This window comes from Anastrepha ludens, chromosome 3, assembly GCF_028408465.1.
Source record: "Anastrepha ludens isolate Willacy chromosome 3, idAnaLude1.1, whole genome shotgun sequence".
NCBI classification, from domain to species: domain Eukaryota; kingdom Metazoa; phylum Arthropoda; class Insecta; order Diptera; family Tephritidae; genus Anastrepha; species Anastrepha ludens.
Window position 1 is genome coordinate 45654146 of NC_071499.1, and position 18123 is coordinate 45672268.

Genomic DNA, 18123 nt, shown 5'->3' on the forward strand with positions numbered 1-18123 from the left:
AAATTTTTTCAAAAGTGTTATTATCACCCTCAAAGTACTGCCCATCAACTGTAACGCACTTATGCCAGCGTTTGATCCAGCTCTCGAAACATTTCTGAAACTATATTTTCGTTATAGCCGTCAGAGCCGCCTTCGATTTTCCATTATTTTCTTTCAGCTGTTAAAATGCGTTCCTCGTACATTGTAGTTGAATGGTACCCATGGTATTCCTGTCGTATTTTTGAACCAGGAACCATTGGAATCATTGAAGACCCAATGTGTCTGTCGTGGCTGGAGGAGGCGGATAGCACTGAGCACTTTCTCTGTGAGTGTCCTGCCTTTGCTAGAGCATGGCTACGAGTTTTGGGTACCGATGTCGTCAGAATGAGTAATACTCGTTCTCTAAAACTGGAGGATATTTACAGATTTGCCAAAGAATCTTGAAAATTCTCACTGGACTATCTATCTCTGCCTCTGATACTTTTCACCTTCCCTCCTTGACTATCTACCCTCTTTCCAGAGCTCTAATTATAATTCGCTTTTTAGCCTGAGTGTTTTAGTAGCCACCAAATCTCCTGGTGCTCCTTAGCGCGACCTTTTCAAATTTCAATTTTAATTTCATGGTGCAAAATCCACAAGGTGCTTTCCCACAAATATTTTCTTTTCTGGCGAGCTCTCCACTCACTCGCCTGATGTCTGGATTGATTGTCGTACTCATAAACCGACGTCTTGTCTCTAGTAATGATGCGTTTGATCAATTTTGGGTCGGATTTAGCCTTGGAAATCTGTCTTTAGCAATATCATTGGGACGAACAATATCGTGAACGAAGCTATAAGCGATGTTGTTGTAGCAGCATAAGGTAGGTAGGTATACTTACATAGAGGGAATGCTGCCGACTGTCGATGGAAACGATGACTATAAGCGATGTTCAAGTCCTCTGCCAGCCCTCTGTTAGTTATTGATTGATTTACGGTTTTTGAGTAACTTTTCTTTGTTTTTATTGATGTTTTCATCAGTTTTCGATATCGACGACCTGCCACTATGTCCGTTATCCTGGATGGACTCAAGATCTCTTCTGAAGCGTCTTGCCACTCGTAAGCGGCTGTTTTCTTTAGAGTATCACTAGCGAAATAGACTCCCAACATTTCTAAAGTTTTTGCACCATTTAATCCATTTTTAACGCAAAATTTAATACAAACTCGTTTTCGCAAATTCAAATCTGTTTGTAATCTATAAAAAATTTAAAACACGTTCAGCGATAGATTTACTCAAGACGGCGTGACTTTTACTAATATCAAGCAATGGCGATATAATTTTGGTAAGAATGTTAACCACAGATGTGGCAACCTAACAAAAAAAATGAAAATACAGACTCGAATCAGTTGACTTAAAACGTCTCCAGGTTGTTTCGGAAACTTTCTGATCAAGGTGTTTAATATAACGGTGTCCATCCTGTTCCAATATGCGGAACATAATTGTGTCGGTCTCACGAGAACAAACGAGGCTCGGCTGCGAAATGTAGTGGTTGATCCACACTCATTAATGAGACGAGAATTGACATAAATATACATTGGCCGAGCTGTTGCTTTAATTTGTGGTGTGCATCTTGATGCTGTTCCACAAAAGGAGGGACTACAGTCTTATGCCAGATAACTTTTGTGATAAGCTTTTAATGTGTATCATGGGTTTCGAACCCGAACGGTACCTAATGGTAACTGCACATTAACTCATTCGGCTATGGCGGCCTCCAGAATATGTTAATTGCCTCTTGGTAAATGTCATTGATAGCCTATCGATAGTCCTGTGTCCAGGAGGAACCTCATCCTCTGACTCAAGATGATGGCTTCTGATACGTCTAGAATTCAGTTCACTCCGAACAGTTATTTGATGGAATGGGCCTGCGTAAACGACAGCAGAAACAATATATGCGCCTTGTGCCAACCTTATTCACAGAGAGAAACGAGCAATTTGATCTGCAGCATCGCAGTAACAATAGTAAGAGTCAGTCATCCTGTAACAGTCGGTCATCTTGTAGGAGTCAGCCGCTAGTTCACCACTCCTTTATATTGAAATAGTAGGATGCCAGTATCCCACTTTAGGTGGTTATGGAACCAGATTCTTCATCTTCTCCATTGCCTTCGCTTCTGCAGGAGAGACCAAGATGTCTCCAATAAAGAATTTTTAAATATTTTTTTTTTTTAATTTTTTTATTCTACTCTATTAATTTAAGTATTTTTTGCTCTATGGCTTACAGGATACGGATCGTGACTTCCTTTTACAAGAATGGGCTTCGCTACGAAAGTGGATACAGTAAGTTTCACTTCTGTGTGTTATTAATATTTACGTTTTAAAATATTATTTACATTTTTAATTTCAGCTTACAGCCCCTGGACAGCATCAAAGAGTATTTCGGTGCAAAAGTTGCTTTATATTTTGCTTGGTTGGGTTTCTACACACACATGCTAATTCCCGTCAGCGTACTGGGTATCCTATGTTTCATCTATGGATTTGTGACGTGGAGTAGTGATCCTATAAGGTACGAAATGCAAACAAACAAAAAAAGTAACAGATCTAATAATGTTAGGGAAGTGAACAGGGTGGTCGATTATAGTAAAAAAAAAAATTGTGTACTATCAAGTGAAGTGAACAAAATCGAACTTTATCGATTGTTTTAAATTTAAACATATTCATTTTTTAAGAAAAAAATATTTTCCTAAACATCGAAAATTCCTAATTGCCCAGGATAGATAGTGATATAGTTATTTTTACCCAACTTTTAATTTTCACCTCCAGATTAGCAATTTGAACGAAAACCTATCCCCCTTTCACTGTATGCACATGTGTTCAAAATAATATATTAGGAGCACGACGAATGAACAAATTTAAAAAAAAAAAAATTTTTTGTATCTAAGGGATTAGGAGTAGTCAGAGGCCCGAAAAAATGATGATTTTCCATAATTTTTTTTTTTTGGTTGGCCAATTGCTTTATTTGATGATACAAAAATAAAAACATAGTATTAATACATCATGTTCCGAAAAGCAAAATTAAAAAAAAAAATTAATAATTGTAAAAGTTATCGCTGTTTGTGTGAAGCCCGTTTTTCCAGAAGTCCCTTGCGGTGATCATCACAAGTCCTTATAGATTCATCTAAAATCAATCGGACAAGAGAAATTAGTTTTATTAATAGATAATCTTGTGCCTGATCGGAGCTTTTTTTTTAATTAACAATATGGCGGCCTCAGAAAATAGTTTTCAGATTTTCGACAAAAAACCCGACAATTTATTGTTAAAAAAATGGAATTTTTGAAAAGAAAATCCTTCGATCAGGCACAAGTTTTTTTATGTTTTTCAAAAGTAGTATAAATTTTATTGAAATCTACCAAGCGGTTTTTAAGTCATCACAGTGACCAATTCAAACATTCAACATAGAGAAAAACGCATTTAAAGCTTTGCTATCGATTTATATAGAGCTATACGAATTATTTAATTACTTACCTGGGCCATATAATAGTTCTTCAGGCGTCATAGCAGCTTTCAAAATATCGATTTGCTGGTGCCTACGTAGCACTCTACCTTCTCGAGTGTTACCGTTAGCGCACTTATCTGCCACTTTCATTTGCAGCTGCTGCTAGCTACTTGTTCTCGCACGCTCCGGAGCGCCCGAGCGACCTTTGTTAATTGTTGAATAACTTGAAAAGTATTTATCGGACTCGTTTCAAATTTTCACACAATATTTTAGAGATATTATGCTTTAAGAAAATGCAAAAAAATCCCAATTTTTGAAAATTCTGACTACCCTAACCTCTTAATTTTGTATGCTTTTATTAAACTATAATTCATTCATTAAAATTTTGTACAAAAATCTCAAACTTCAACAAATAAAAGAAAATATATAAAAATTCAGAATTTGACAAATTCTGGTTGTGCAGCTTTATAGCCCATTCAATATTAGTGTAAGAAAGTACAAGTTTCAATAGGCTCAAAAACCTCGTTGTTTTTTGAAAAAAAAAAAAAAAATTCTCTTACATGTTGAGCCTTTTTTCCGTATAAAAGACTTCCGGTTCTTTATGTAGAAGAAAATACTTAACATGGTATTAAAAAAAATTGTCAAAAATTAACGCCAGTTCTGAGCGACTTTAAACTGTCACTTTATTGTATTAAAATTGAATGGGCTATAAAACTACTTACACCTAGTTCTCTTCTTACATAAAACTTTTTTGCAAGAATTGTATTTAACACAAGTGTTTTACACGAATTGTTTGTTTTTAACACGATTTTCAATATTTTATTAATACTATATTTCATAAGGCGAATAGAGTGAGATTTTTTCGACGCATGCACGAAGGGTTAAATTAGTCTCAGGATAAGTCTCTGAGGATCGATAGATTTTGATCTCGCCGTTTAAGGGGGAACGCCACTGTGAGGGGTCAAAAAATAGTAGATTTTTGGTCATTTTTTTTTTGTAACTAGGAATGATTATTCGAGGATCGGACTAAAAGCAATTTATTATATATCTATTAATCTATGTTGATGTAAATTTTTATTAAAAAATATTGAAAATTGACAAATTTATGTAATTAAACGTAACGAGCTAAAAAAAATTACGTCATCTCGTGGCAGCGATACAGCAATGAATAATCATCTGAAATCAAAAAATCGAAAATTTTATTAATCTACACAATAGTGGCTATCGTTGTACGTAGCCGTTTTTTTTTTTTTGTTTTGACAAAATGGTGGTGATTTGAATTTCGATGTGTGTTTTTCCCCATTTTTTTTGATTTTCAACAGGCCAAAAAAAAATAGTTATTTTCAAAATTTTGAAAATCAGCTACGTAAAACGATAGCCAATGCGATAACAAAAATTGTGAAAAAAAGATAATTAAAATCGGTTAATTAGTCTTCGAGAAATCCTTGCCACCATATCAAAAAAAGTCGTTTCGAGAAAAGCGCGTTTGAAATAAAGCATCGTATGGTAAGCGCTACGGGGTGAACCGACGGGCGCTCACTTAAGTGCACATAGAATCGGGAAGAAAGCGAATTTGAGTAGTTATACTAACAATTTATGCAAAAACAAAAAATATATAATTTTGAATTTTCACAGTGGCGTTCCCACTTAATAATTGATTTCTTACAATAAATGTATTTAATGAATTAAAATGTGTAGGCACGAAATATATTCTTAAGTGAACTCTAAAAAGAGTTTTTTAATATTGTTTTCACCTACATAATTCTCTTTTTACACAAAATTTTGGGAACGTATCTATCGTGTAAAAAGAGAATTAGATGTGATTTGAAGTGTACTTGTATAATAGTACGGCAGGTGCATCCTTGACAGGTGCTAAGCCCGAGCCAAGGCGAATCTATTATAAGTGGTATCGGTAAATCAACTAATATATTTTAAAATATTTATTACAAAATATTGTTGTTGGTCAAGTGCCACTACCTTTAATGAATGCGCCTTGGCTCGAGCCGAGCTTCTTCTCCAACTTGTGGTGTGCGCATTTATGCTATCCTGCAAAAGGAGGGGCCTACACAGGGCGAATCTCTTCAAAGTGGTGGCTGGCATTCGAGCAATTTAAATTAGGTGAATAAAGTGGAAAATATTAAATCGTTTTTGGTAAAAATGGTAGCAAAAAATTATTTTCTTACTTAAATAAAAACAAACTACGAATGATTTAAAAAATTAATTTTGATTATTATTTGAATTTAAATGATGGTACAAATAGAAGTTATTAGCGGAAATTGCCAAGTCTAATATTAAAACAAGAAATTATTTCACTTAATCCAAGATTTTATTTTGTGAATTAATTTTTAAATTTAAAACCGATCGAGAAGGTGCGAAGTTTCGCCAACATGAAACTATTTTGTTAAAAATAAATATAATTCTGTTAGGTGTTTGGCCGAGATGCCCCTCCTATTTGTAGCGTGCATTCCACAAATGGAAGGACTTACAGTTTGAAGGCGATGCCGGTAGATGCTTTTTTATGAGAAGCTGTTTCATGCTGGTACTGTGCTTTGCTAAGCCTCCTCTGGACACTTCGTCCATCCATGGGAAGGTGGGCTCATTGGAAATAAGTTCCGTCAATCCCAACTTTTTTATAATGAGGTATGAAATGTTATCGATCGCGTCGGGGCTACCCAATTATTCTCCCTGGCATAACTTTGGGAAATGCTAGCTCTTTGCAAAACATGAATTCCGTCGAAATCACCACATCATAAGATATAAAGCTTTGTAAATTCACCACTCATCGATCTTGGATTGCGTCAATTACTCTATCATGTCCTGACTTAAGCGGTATGTATTCCATGTCATACTACCATAGTCCTGAACATACCGATGAAAACTCTTGAGCGAGTTGTTGCTCGTAAGCTGTCCATTTTGAAAATGAAATGTTTTTTCTACAAATTTTACTTTTCCTCCACTTTTAGTGAAAATTTTTAGAGCTAGCAACCCAGTGTCTTGCTAAGGGAGCCGATTTGTCAAGAAAAAACGAAAAGCTGCTTACTGAACAAACCTTTTATCATTGAATCATGGGAATGAATGACAAATAGATAAAAATAGTTTGTCGCGCATTCACAACACAACAGTTTACCATTCCGTTTTACTGGCATTTCTAAATTCAAAGCGAGTTGCAGAAGAAACAATCTAATTCCAACACCTTCTATACCACGGTTTGGGTATACAGTTTTATGTGGCCTCCGTAAGATAGTTCAATTTTATATTTATCATTGACTTCTGAAAATCGATGGCTGTAGAAAAAAAATTCCTTTCTTTCTTTTTGTTTTTTGAGGTCTGGTAGGGCTTGAAACCAAAATTATTATTATTTTTATCTTCATTTATTATACATTAATTCACAATAAATATAATATTATAATGCTTGAGCAACTAATTCAACCCAAGGATGATAGATACCAGGTTTGTCCATTAGGTATGGTGAAAAAAAAACATTTTTTGAGGGGAACTTTGGATTCTACGTCATTCGCTTTGTGCTTCACAAAATTTAGCTTTAGCTTAGTGAGACACAAAACGAATAACGTCGGCATATTTGTCAAATTCGCTCAGAGCCGAATAACGGTCTGTCAGGCAGTACACCTCTAAAAACCTTTTCACCATGAATTCAATCGGCTTACACAAATTATATTTCACTTATAACACATAACAAATTATACATAAGCCTGCTGAGAATTCCAAGCATATCCGAACCATCAAACTTAAAATAATTGAAAACTTCATTTTAGTCGCCAAATTTGCAACGATAACCAAACGACACTTATGTGCCCACAATGTGATCGCAACTGTGACTACTGGCTGTTGGAGGAAACTTGTAACTCATCAAAAATGAATTATCTGATAGATAACAATATGACGGTCATATTTGCCTCGATAATGGCTATTTGGGGTAATTACGCTTTAAATTTTCAAAAACATATTTATAGCAAATGAATTTGTAAAAAACTTTGCTTGCAGCTGTACTCTATTTGGAGCTCTGGAAGCGCTATTCTGCCACTTTGGTGCATCGTTGGGGCTTGACCACCTTTTCGCAGCATGTTGAACATCCGCGTCCCCAATATTTATCGAAGCTACAAAGGCACAAGGATATTACGGAGCGCTGGAAGAAGAGCAATAATATACTCGAACCGGATGTGCCATTTTGGCGTATAAAATTTCTACCTAGTTTCACAAGTTACAGTATTATGGTTTTGTTTGTGAGTACAATTAAATGATATACCAACCACGCTACGCTATAGCTTTTAGTTTTCCTTACTTTAGTTTTCTAAAAACAAAAAAAAAAACATATTCCACTTTACTTTCCAGATCTGCGTTTCACTCATCGCGATTTTCTCCATGATAGTCTATCGTATGGCACAGAAGGCGTCCCATAGCATTTTGGGTAACGAAGATTCAATGACCTACAAAATAATGGTGCTTCCCATGACGGCTGGTATAATCGATCTCATAGTAATTTCTATGCTCGATTACGTCTACACTTCACTAGCCGTTCATCTCACGAATTTGGAATATTGTCGCACGCAAACTGAATACGACGAAAGTCTGACAGTTAAAAATTATGTATTTCAATTTGTCAACTATTATTCCTCGCTATTCTATATTGCATTTGTGAAAGGCAAATTCGTCGGCTACCCAGCCAAATACAATCGGATATTGGGTTTTCGACAGGAAGAGTGTAATCCAGGTGGCTGTTTGATGGAGCTTTGCATGCAACTTGTCATCATTATGGTTGGCAAGCAGGCAGTCAATGCCATTGTGGAAATGCTCTTTCCTTATATAATGCGCTGCATACGCAAGTTTTCTGCGCGCCTCGGCATGCGAAAAGTAGAAAGTGAGGAGAAATTAATATCGTGCAATCAGTGGACTGAAGATTATCATCTGGAGCCGTCAAACACAAATTCACTATTCTCAGAGTATTTGGAAATGGGTAAGTAGGAGTGTTGTTAATTCATTAATATGAAAAAAGTATATATTGCGACATTTCTTCACAGTTTTGCAATTTGGTTTTATAACACTTTTCGGCTTGGCCTTCCCATTGGCACCACTACTTGCATTGATTAATAATGTCATCGAAGTCCGTTTGGATGCAATCAAAATGCTGAAGCTAATGCGACGCCCGGTAGCGCAACGTGCCAACAATATTGGTGTCTGGTACAATATGATGGCAATTGTGACACGCATCGCTGTAGCATCGAGCGTAAGCAGTCGCTTTGTTTGGTGATACAAATTATCATAAATTCATTCATTTCAGGCTATGATTATTGCATTTTCCACAAATCTCATACCGAAAATAGTCTACACAACTGCCACACAGGATGAATCCTTGGAGGGATATCTGAATTTTACGCTTGCCTACTTTAACACAGCCAACTTCCAGGTTAGCGCAGATGTAATATGAATTTTCCAACAAATAAATGCATTTTTTGTTTTTCTTGTTTTGTTTTTTTAGGTGCAACCAGTGCTGCGGGGGAGCACCTACGAAAATGTAACCTCCTGCCGTTACACGGAATTCCGTAATCCTCCCTGGGATGCGGATCCTTACAAGCGACCAACGTATTACTGGAAAATACTAACAGGACGCCTAGCGTTTATCGTAATTTTTCAGGTGAGCTATGCTTCTTGCAAAATGGGCTTACAGACATAGCCTGACTTTTTCGATCTTTCATCTGACGATCTTCCGAGCGTTACACTAGGACTAAAAATATGAATAATTCCAGTAGGCGCAAAGAGGTGACCACTTAGCAAACCAACGCTGAATCATGAATTCTGCAATATTGGTTTTCAAAGTACCACATTGCCTGCATAATGGCGCTACTCAAATACAAAACACAATTCCAACTACTGGACCGGACAGTATACAGACAAACACTAAACGACATGCATCGGGAGACTCTACCACCTTCATAAACTCCCGGCACCTGAATGTCGTTATCGGAATTCAACCACCACCTATTGCAGACGAAGAGCTTCAACTGCCATGTGAGACCCGCGTAACTTTGGCCCAATTGCGTTCTGGATATTGTAGAAGGTTAAACTCTTACTTATTCAGTCCTACAGGCTCCCACATTCTCTCCTAACGCTAATCATCTTCAGTTGTTATAAAGGATATACTTCCAGATTTCTCTGCGCTTCTTTTAAGAGCGCATATTTTTCTCATACTCATTTACTCGATTCAACAAAAGTGAGCATTACAATAAAAACGTTCAAAGTGCCACTAAAAGGAATGATAGTTTGTACTCAAGGCGAATTTATTAAAGGGTTCGGGTTCATTTTTTGTTTTCCACTTTGGCAATACTTTTCTTTGACAATCAAACGTACAAAACATTGTTATTGCTCTAGATCTACCACCTTTAATGAAAGCGCATTGGTTTGTACTATTATTGTTTTTGTTTTTTTCTTTGTTTCAATCAAATTGAAATTCACTCTGAATGGCTTTTATCAACAGAATAGTAACCAGCTTAACTTTTTTTTTAAGAATTAGGACTAGATTTATCTGTCCGACGTCAAGATTATTGTAGCGTCTACCAGGCAGGCAGAAGTCTCAACCATGAAGGAGGTAACTGTGTACCTTAAGACAGACTCCATAACAAAAACTACGTTAAATATCTTTTCGGATAGCCATGCGGCCATCAAATCAATGGAGTCAGTTGTACTAAGATCAAAGATTGCTCAGGAATACCTGGTAGCTCTAACTGATATTAGCACCGTCTTCAAGGTCAGTCTTATATGGGTTCCGGGACATAGAGATATTGAAGGAAATTGCAAGGCCTTGGAGCTAGTCAGAAAAGGTACTAAGCTTGAAAACAGGGGAGTTCCTATGGCAACCTGCAAATTAAGGATTAAAAATAGTATTTTCCAGGAGGCCAACAGGTCATGGAGAGAAGAAAATATGTGAGTTGCAACCAGGCTAATTTGGTCACAAGCGGATAAGAAAATGTTAGGAGAATTGCTCTACCTCCCGAGAGAGAACATCTCGAAGGTTGTTTCTTGTGTTACCGGCCATTGGCTGTTAGGTAGGCACTTTTTTAGGCTAGGAATATTTTCTCATGAATACTGCGGAAGTTGTAGAGACGAGGAGGTAGTAGAAGAAACAGTAGAAGACTTCCTCTGTAAATGTCCAGCCTTCGCTAGGAGTAGAGCAAGCTTGTTAGGAAAGTACTCCTTTGACACTCATACAGAACTGTCCGGTGCTGGGATAAAACCTTTCCTACGCTTCAAAAGAGTGTCTAAATGGTTCCATGATGAAAAAAAGACTGAGGTCTAAGCAAGTTGGCTATTCTAAACCGACTGCCACCCAAAATTAAAATTTATTTCGCGACATTGGAAAAGTTTCAAGAAGTTTTCAAATTTAAAAGGGTACGTGTAGTGCAAATTCGCATTCACTACTAGAGTAACAGCGAAAAAAAATGCTCTGTTTTCCTTTACCATGAATAATTATGAAGTAAAATTTCTGTGCTTTTCACCATTACAGAATATCATCGGCATGATTCAAGGTGTGATTGCCTGGGCAATTGCAGATGAGCCAAGCAAATTGCGTAAGCGTATAAAGCGTGAAGGTTTCCTGCTGCGCGAACACATAATTGAGTATGAAAAGAAGACCGTTGCTGAGAAAGCAGCTGCACGTCGAGCCATAGACGAGGCGCAATACGAAGATGAAAAGGCGCAAAACCAAATGGACTACTATGCGAACAATAAAGAGCCGATGTCACAAGCGCAGACCGTACAACGGGATTATGCGGATAATGAGGCGGCAGTCGTCTATAGGAATGAGCGTACAACGCCACTGTAGAACAACGATAAACTTTTTGTTACATATTCTATAAGTAGTTTTTATTTTTTTAAGCCAATGGTAATCGAAATGGTAGCTTATTTATACAATTTTTATGGTTATTAGGTGATTATAATTAAGCGGGTAAAATAGTGCGCGCAACACACAAATTGTAGTTAATAAGTAAGTGAATTTATTTTTTGTGTTGGTTTTTGGTTTTCCTGTTTTTTTTGTTACTTGAATTTTTGTAGTTTTTTTTTTTTTGTATTTTTGTAGTCTTTTTTTAGTGTTTTTTTTTGTCGGCAATGCCTTATTTACAATTTTAGTATATTGCATTAGAAATGCTGAACATTTCCTGTGTAAATTTGTTAATTCAAAAGAAAAAAAAAAACGCTATTGTTAGGTACTTAAAGTTTTAAAAGTTAAACATCACTGTTGTGTAACTGTAATTGTTATCATTGTAAATAATTAATAATTAGCCAAGTGCATACACTATCAAGTAGTAAACAAAAAAACAACAAAAAATGTGTATAATTAACAAATTAAACTAAACCAGTGAAAGAGAAACTTCAAACTGCTCAAAATAATCATAAATTTTGCATGCTAATAATATTATATATAATAATTTGTAATTTTTTTAATAACAAATATGTAAGTAGGCAATACAAAGCTAATTTTGTATTGAAAACTAAAACTGGTTGAATTTTATCGCAAAACCGTACCGCATTTGTTAATTAGTTAATTAATTGTGATGGAGTAAACGATACAAATTTTATATGATTCGTTGCATTTTCAGCCACATTTGCCTTAAAGTACGTGCATACATAGAAAATAAATACGTATTTCATACGTTTATAACGCAATCCGATTTAAATTAAGTCGCGCCACAGGTATACTACTACATGCATATGTACATATATGTTGGTACCTAGGCAAATACATATGTATGTCCATTTTTTGTAGCAATAGTTATAATGCAAAATATTAAATTACATACCTAGATAAAATTCACAAATAACCGCAAGCATTTTACCACACAGTGAAGTGCTTCTTTTAAAGTAGACAAAAAGTAGCCGTTTTTACCGAAAATAAATACATGCTAGCAAGGCAAAAAATAGTGAAAAATTCAAATAACAAAAAAAAAAAACAACAACAACACATATATTCATACAATACACCTGTCTCAAACTCAACTCGTGTACCTATCTAACTGCACTTCTCTTTCAACTGTTAACTACATATATATTTACCCTACCTACATTAGTCTACAAACATATACATATTATCAGAAGCATTATTAAACTACATGTGCACATATATGTATGTATGTGTATATGTGCATACTCGTTATGTATTTGTGCTGTCATAAAATGTTGTTATATGAAATTTATTTACAAACATTTACATATATTTTATATGAGATTTTATTATATGTATTCTTAAAAAGCGTAAATATGTTCTAAATATATGTATGTATGTATATGTTTCTATTTACACATTCTTATATGTATGCGTACATGTAAATGCATTTGTATCGCAGATATTCTTTAAGATACATAGCGCGTCACATAGTAACAGAATACAATCCAAAAAGTACCTTGTAGTACATCGTGTATGTATGTATGTATAAACAAAAGAAATAAATTACTACCTAATAGCACTTCACTTTGATTAAAACAGAAATCATTTGAACTTTACTAAAAAAAATATTAGTTTGTGGAAAATAATTTAAATTTTATGCACTTTCACACTAAAAAATTCGTTTGCTGTTTTTTGTTTTTCTTTTTTTTCATTCAGTTGGAGTTATAGGTTGTTAACAATGGAAGTCAACAAAGAGAAAATTAGGTACAGTTTTTTTTTCAAATTTTTCTTTGACAAATTCGAAAATGCAAGGCAGACCGCTGAAATTGTGAATTTTGATTTCGTCGATTCCGTTCAGGCATTTTTGATGTTAAAGAGTATGTTGATAATATCGAAAATGTCGTTAAGATCACAAAAATAATCGCAGCTGACTGGCATTTAAGTAGTCGTAGCATCGCCTAGGAGCTAAACTTTACGCAAAAAAATAAGGGTTTTTTTCCTCAAACTAATATTGTATAAAATATGTTTAATTTCTTCTTCTCCTTAATTGGTGTGGATTTTGGCTGAGTTTAACAAAGCGCGCTAGTCGTTTCTTTCTCATGCTAACCGGCGCCAGTTGGGCACACCAAATGAAGCTAAGTCCTCCTCCATCTGATCTTTCCAACGTAGAGGAGGAAGACCTCTTTCTCTTTTACAACCAGCTGGTACCGCATCGAATGCTTTCAGAGCCGGAGCGTTTGTATCCATTCGGACGACATGACTCAGCCGACGTAACCGCTGGATCTTTATTCATCGTTCCATCGCCTGCGATATTCGCCGTTGCCAACGTGTAAAGGTCCAAAAATCTTGCGTAGTACCTTTCTCTCAAATACTCCAAACTTCGCTTCATCGAATGTTGTCAAGGTCCACGCTTCTGCGCCTTACGTTAGGACAGGCATGATGAGAGCCTTGTATAGTGTTAGGTTTGTTCGTCGAAAGAGGACTTTACTGCTCAGTGGTAAGAGAGATTCTGCGTTGGATTTCCAGGCTGACATTGCTATCGGTGTTAATGCTGATTCCTTAATAATCGAAGTCTTTTACAACCTCGAAATCATAACTGTCAGCAGTGACGTGGGTGCCGATACGCGAGTGCGCCGACTGTTTTCTGATGACAGGAGGTACTTCGTTTTGTTCTCGTTCACCACCAGACCCATTCGCTTTGCCTCTTTGTCCAGTTTGGAGAAGGCAGAACTAACAGCGCAGTTGTTAAAGCCGATGATGTCAATATTATCGGCATACACCAACAATTGTACGCTCTTATAAAAAAATGTGCCTGCATGTCGATTTGTTGGGCAGTACTCTCTGAGAGCGAGAGTGAGAGTCGAGTGGTGAATCTTCTGTCTGTCTGTTGTTATTGCAGCTTTTCGATGTTGAACATTCTTTGGGTAGGTAGATGTACGTTTTTTGCTCCACAGAGACATGTGCGCAGTTTGGCTGCAACGAGGTAATGATCCATGTAGATGTTGGGTCCTCGGATCGTACGTACATCTAATACACTAGAAGCGTCTCTTCCATCTATCACAATATGATCGATCTGGGTTTGCGTTTTTCGATCAGGAGACAGCCAGATAGATTGGTGTATCTTCTTATGCTGGAATCTGGTGCTACCATACTTCGGGCCCCGGCGAAGTCGTTACCGGATGTTTCGTTGTGCAGGGTGAATTTTCCGACTGTGTGACCAAAAATTCCCTCCTTGCCCATCCTGGCGTTGAAGTCACTGCTCATAGGAACGTTCCAGGCGCTCAAAGAAGTAATCTTTGATCGCATCGGCCTTCTCGTCCGTCACGGCGTAGGCGCAAATGAGCGAGATGTTGGAAAATCGCACTTTGAAGCGAATTAATGCGAGACGCTCGTCTAACGGAGTGATCGACAGTACTTGGCGACGAAGTCTCTCTCCCACAACAAATCCGACACCGAATTTGCGTCCCTTTACATTGCAGCTGTAGTAGACGTCGCAAGGACCAATGCTTTTCTTCGCCCATCGCATCTCTTGAATGGTAGTGATGTCAGCCTTTGCTTTCACGAGGATATCAACCAGCTGAACAGAGGCACTTTCCCCATTAAGGGACCGAACATTCCAGGTTCATGTCCTCAAATTGTAGTCCTTAGTTCATTTGCAGGGATCGTCATCAGTATAGGAAGTTCTCACCCGATGCTTTCTACATCTTTTCATTGGGGGGGGACTATTATGTGGCAGAGCCCAAACCCTGGCGGCCGCCCCAGCCGAATGGGTTGGTGCGTGATTACCATTCGGAATTCACAGAGAGAACTTTGGTTTGAATCGTGAAACACTAAAATTAAGAAAAATATTTTTCTAATTGCGGTCGCCCCTCGGCAGGCAATGGCAAACCTACGAGTGTATTTCTGCCATGAAAAAGCTTCTCATAAAAATATCTACCGTTGAGAATTGGCTTGAAACTGTAGGTCCCTCCATTTGTGGAACAACATCAAGACGCACACCACAAATAGGAGGAGGAGCTCGGCCAAACCCCCAATTATATATATATATACAGTGAGGGGCAAACTCCATTCCCTATTTTTTTTTTCATATTATGTGAAAAATATACAACAGATTTAAGTTTAATCGGTTTTGTTAACTAATGTTAATCGATAGAATTCGATTACACTATGTGTGAAATATGATGTCACGCAAATGTTTGCCTTTTTCTTTAACGCAAAGTTGAGCTCGTTTTTTTGCATTTTCCATGACTTTTTTTAATGTATCTGGTCCTATGGCTGCAATTTCTTGTCGAATATTTTCTTTTAAAACTGTAAGTGTCTTCGGCTGGTTAGTGTAAACCTTTCCCTTCAAATATCCCCACAGAAAAAAGTCGGGAGCAGTTAAGTCAGGTGAACGCGGCGGCCAGTCAAAATCACCTTTTTTTGACACTAATCGACTTGGAAACATTACGTTCAATAAATAAATAGTCTAGGGTAGTCTTGTGGATTCAATTGTTGCACAGTTTGGATCTTGTACCTAAACAACTTCAAATCGATCCGTAAAATACGTCGCATTGACCTTTTACTGATGCCCAAAGCCTGAGCACCGCGTTCAGTCGAAAGATTTGGATTTTCCTGTAAAAGCTCCTGTGCAATGGTGATATTGATGTTTGATCTAGCTCTGCGGTGTATAATTGGACGTGGTACATTACTGAGAATACCAGTAGATTTAAATTTAGCATATAATGCACGAATTGTCTTAGGATCAGGTGCTTTTTTCCGAGGAAATTTTGCACGAAACGCGCGTTGAGTCAGAATAATTGAGTTCTGATTCTTAATGTAAAGTTCGACGATTTCAGAACGTTCGACAGGTGTATACTGCGACATGGTTAGAATTCTACTGACGTCTACTTTTTAAAATGCCATACTTTAAGCCGCATTTACGTCTACGTCAAAAATTATGGCCAGTTTACATTAGGGAATCGAGTTTGCCCCACCCTGTATATATCCCAAACCCAGCGCACAACCAGCTATCCTAGGATGTTTCGCCTTCTCACGTTAGCTCACTCCCGAACGGATGTTCGGAAATTACCCAAAGGATACTTGGGCTAATCCCGAGAGTTGTGAGCTGCTTAAACCATATGCAGTGAGCTGCTTAAACCTGGCCGATCCCAAGTGAATGGCTATCAGCAACTTTCCCCACTTGCGTGGACTTCTACATACGGAACCATTCTCCATATGTTTAATTAATGCAGCCAAAATATTAAAGAGTTATGCGCCGTCAGGAGGCCGAGAGAAAGTGACTTTGGATAATTTCAAAAAGTACGTTCACATATGCATTAATTACACAGGTCTGCAAAAAAATGGGTTCGGAATGTTCTATAAAAGTGTAGTGTCATTTCCGAAGTGATTTTTGGCGTAGAATTCGAATCCGGGGTTTAAATTGCTCTATCAACTTCAAAATGCGATATCTCAGTGAAAAATAAAGATATTTAAGCAAACTCAACGGCATTTAAAAGAGGAAGACTTATACTTTAAAATACTATGTTTACTTTTTTATGAAGAGCAAAATCTGCGTAGCTACATAACCTCAAAAATGGGCAAAAACAGCGTTTTTGCACTTTTAGGTTAGGATATCTCAAAATCCTGACGTGATAGAGCAATTTAAACCCCGGATTCGAGTTATATGGCAGATTACCTGCAAAATTGACAACCAGCTGTCACTACTGTTATGAAAGGGGTTTCCTTATAGTAATTATTTTGGTGAAATATTTCGGTGGTTTTGGTTTGTTTAACTATTATTAACGATATGAAGAAAATACAAGGAGAAGGTATAGCTAATTTAATTGCACAATTGGCTGCTAATAATAAACAGTTGGAGGAAATCCGTAAACGACGCTTACTGAGGTTTCAAAAAATGGCAACGATACGCATTCGAAATTCGATATTACATGCATAGTTAATAATATCTAACAAACATTTCACAAGAATTATGTATGTTTACAAACCTATGTTCTGTGCCGGTATTCATTTTATTTAGTTTTTACTTTGAAATTTTTCTTTACACTTGTAAAAATAATGATCTATTACATAGGAAACACAGGGTTGTATGTCAAAAAGTATGGTTATTATCTAGGATTATTTTCTGATGTCAGATTTTGGGAGAGAAATTTTGTATGGAAAATCTCGCTTATTAATTACGAATTGGGAGTTAAGCACGAAAAAGTAGATCATCTACAGGGTGGGCCATGTAAAATTTGCTTTTTGAATCGGCTATAAAAAAAAAACTAATCAATATTTTTTCAAACTTTTTTTTTATTTTGAAGATTGAACATTGTCATTTATGAATGAAAAATAATATCGTTCAAATGACTACCACGACTGTCTTTACAGTAGGCCATTCGATCAACCCAATTTTAAAGCACATTTTCGATTGTTTGGGTTCCAATTTCATGAATGGCAACTTCGATTTCGTGTTTTAAAGCATCAATCGTCTCTGGGTGGTTCGCATAGCATTTGTCTTTAACGGCTCCCCACAAAAAATAGTCCAACGGGCTTAAATCACAGCTCCGAGGCGGCCAATTGATATCGGAATTTCGGCTGATTATTGGGTTTTCAAAAACGGTAGCCAAAAGTTCGAGTGTAACTTTGGCAGTGTGACAAGTTGCACCGTCCTGTTGAAACCAAGTCTATGTCATCCTCTTCAATTTTTGGAAACAACTCGTTGAGCATGTCACGGTAACGCTCGCCATTTACTGCAACCGCGGCCCCTCGCTCATTTTCGAAAAAAATGGCCCGATGAT

At 36.9% G+C, this 18123-nt stretch overlaps 1 protein-coding gene across 7 annotated transcripts in view; it reads left to right on the forward strand.

Annotated features, from left to right (window-relative positions):
- The window catches only part of LOC128857860 (anoctamin-1), a 51956-nt gene extending 39031 nt beyond the window's left edge, over nucleotides 1-12925 (forward strand). For all 7 annotated transcript variants that reach the window (XM_054093656.1, XM_054093653.1, XM_054093655.1 and 4 more), the window contains 9 exons: nucleotides 2235-2290; nucleotides 2358-2516; nucleotides 7221-7381; nucleotides 7450-7688; nucleotides 7798-8419; nucleotides 8484-8689; nucleotides 8744-8869; nucleotides 8942-9097; nucleotides 10964-12925. In XM_054093656.1, the coding sequence (XP_053949631.1) occupies nucleotides 2235-2290; nucleotides 2358-2516; nucleotides 7221-7381; nucleotides 7450-7688; nucleotides 7798-8419; nucleotides 8484-8689; nucleotides 8744-8869; nucleotides 8942-9097; nucleotides 10964-11281 (2043 nt within the window). In that variant the 3' untranslated portion in view covers nucleotides 11282-12925. The remainder of the gene's footprint in view (nucleotides 1-2234; nucleotides 2291-2357; nucleotides 2517-7220; nucleotides 7382-7449; nucleotides 7689-7797; nucleotides 8420-8483; nucleotides 8690-8743; nucleotides 8870-8941; nucleotides 9098-10963) is intronic.
- Nucleotides 12926-18123: the final 5198 nt, after the last annotated feature.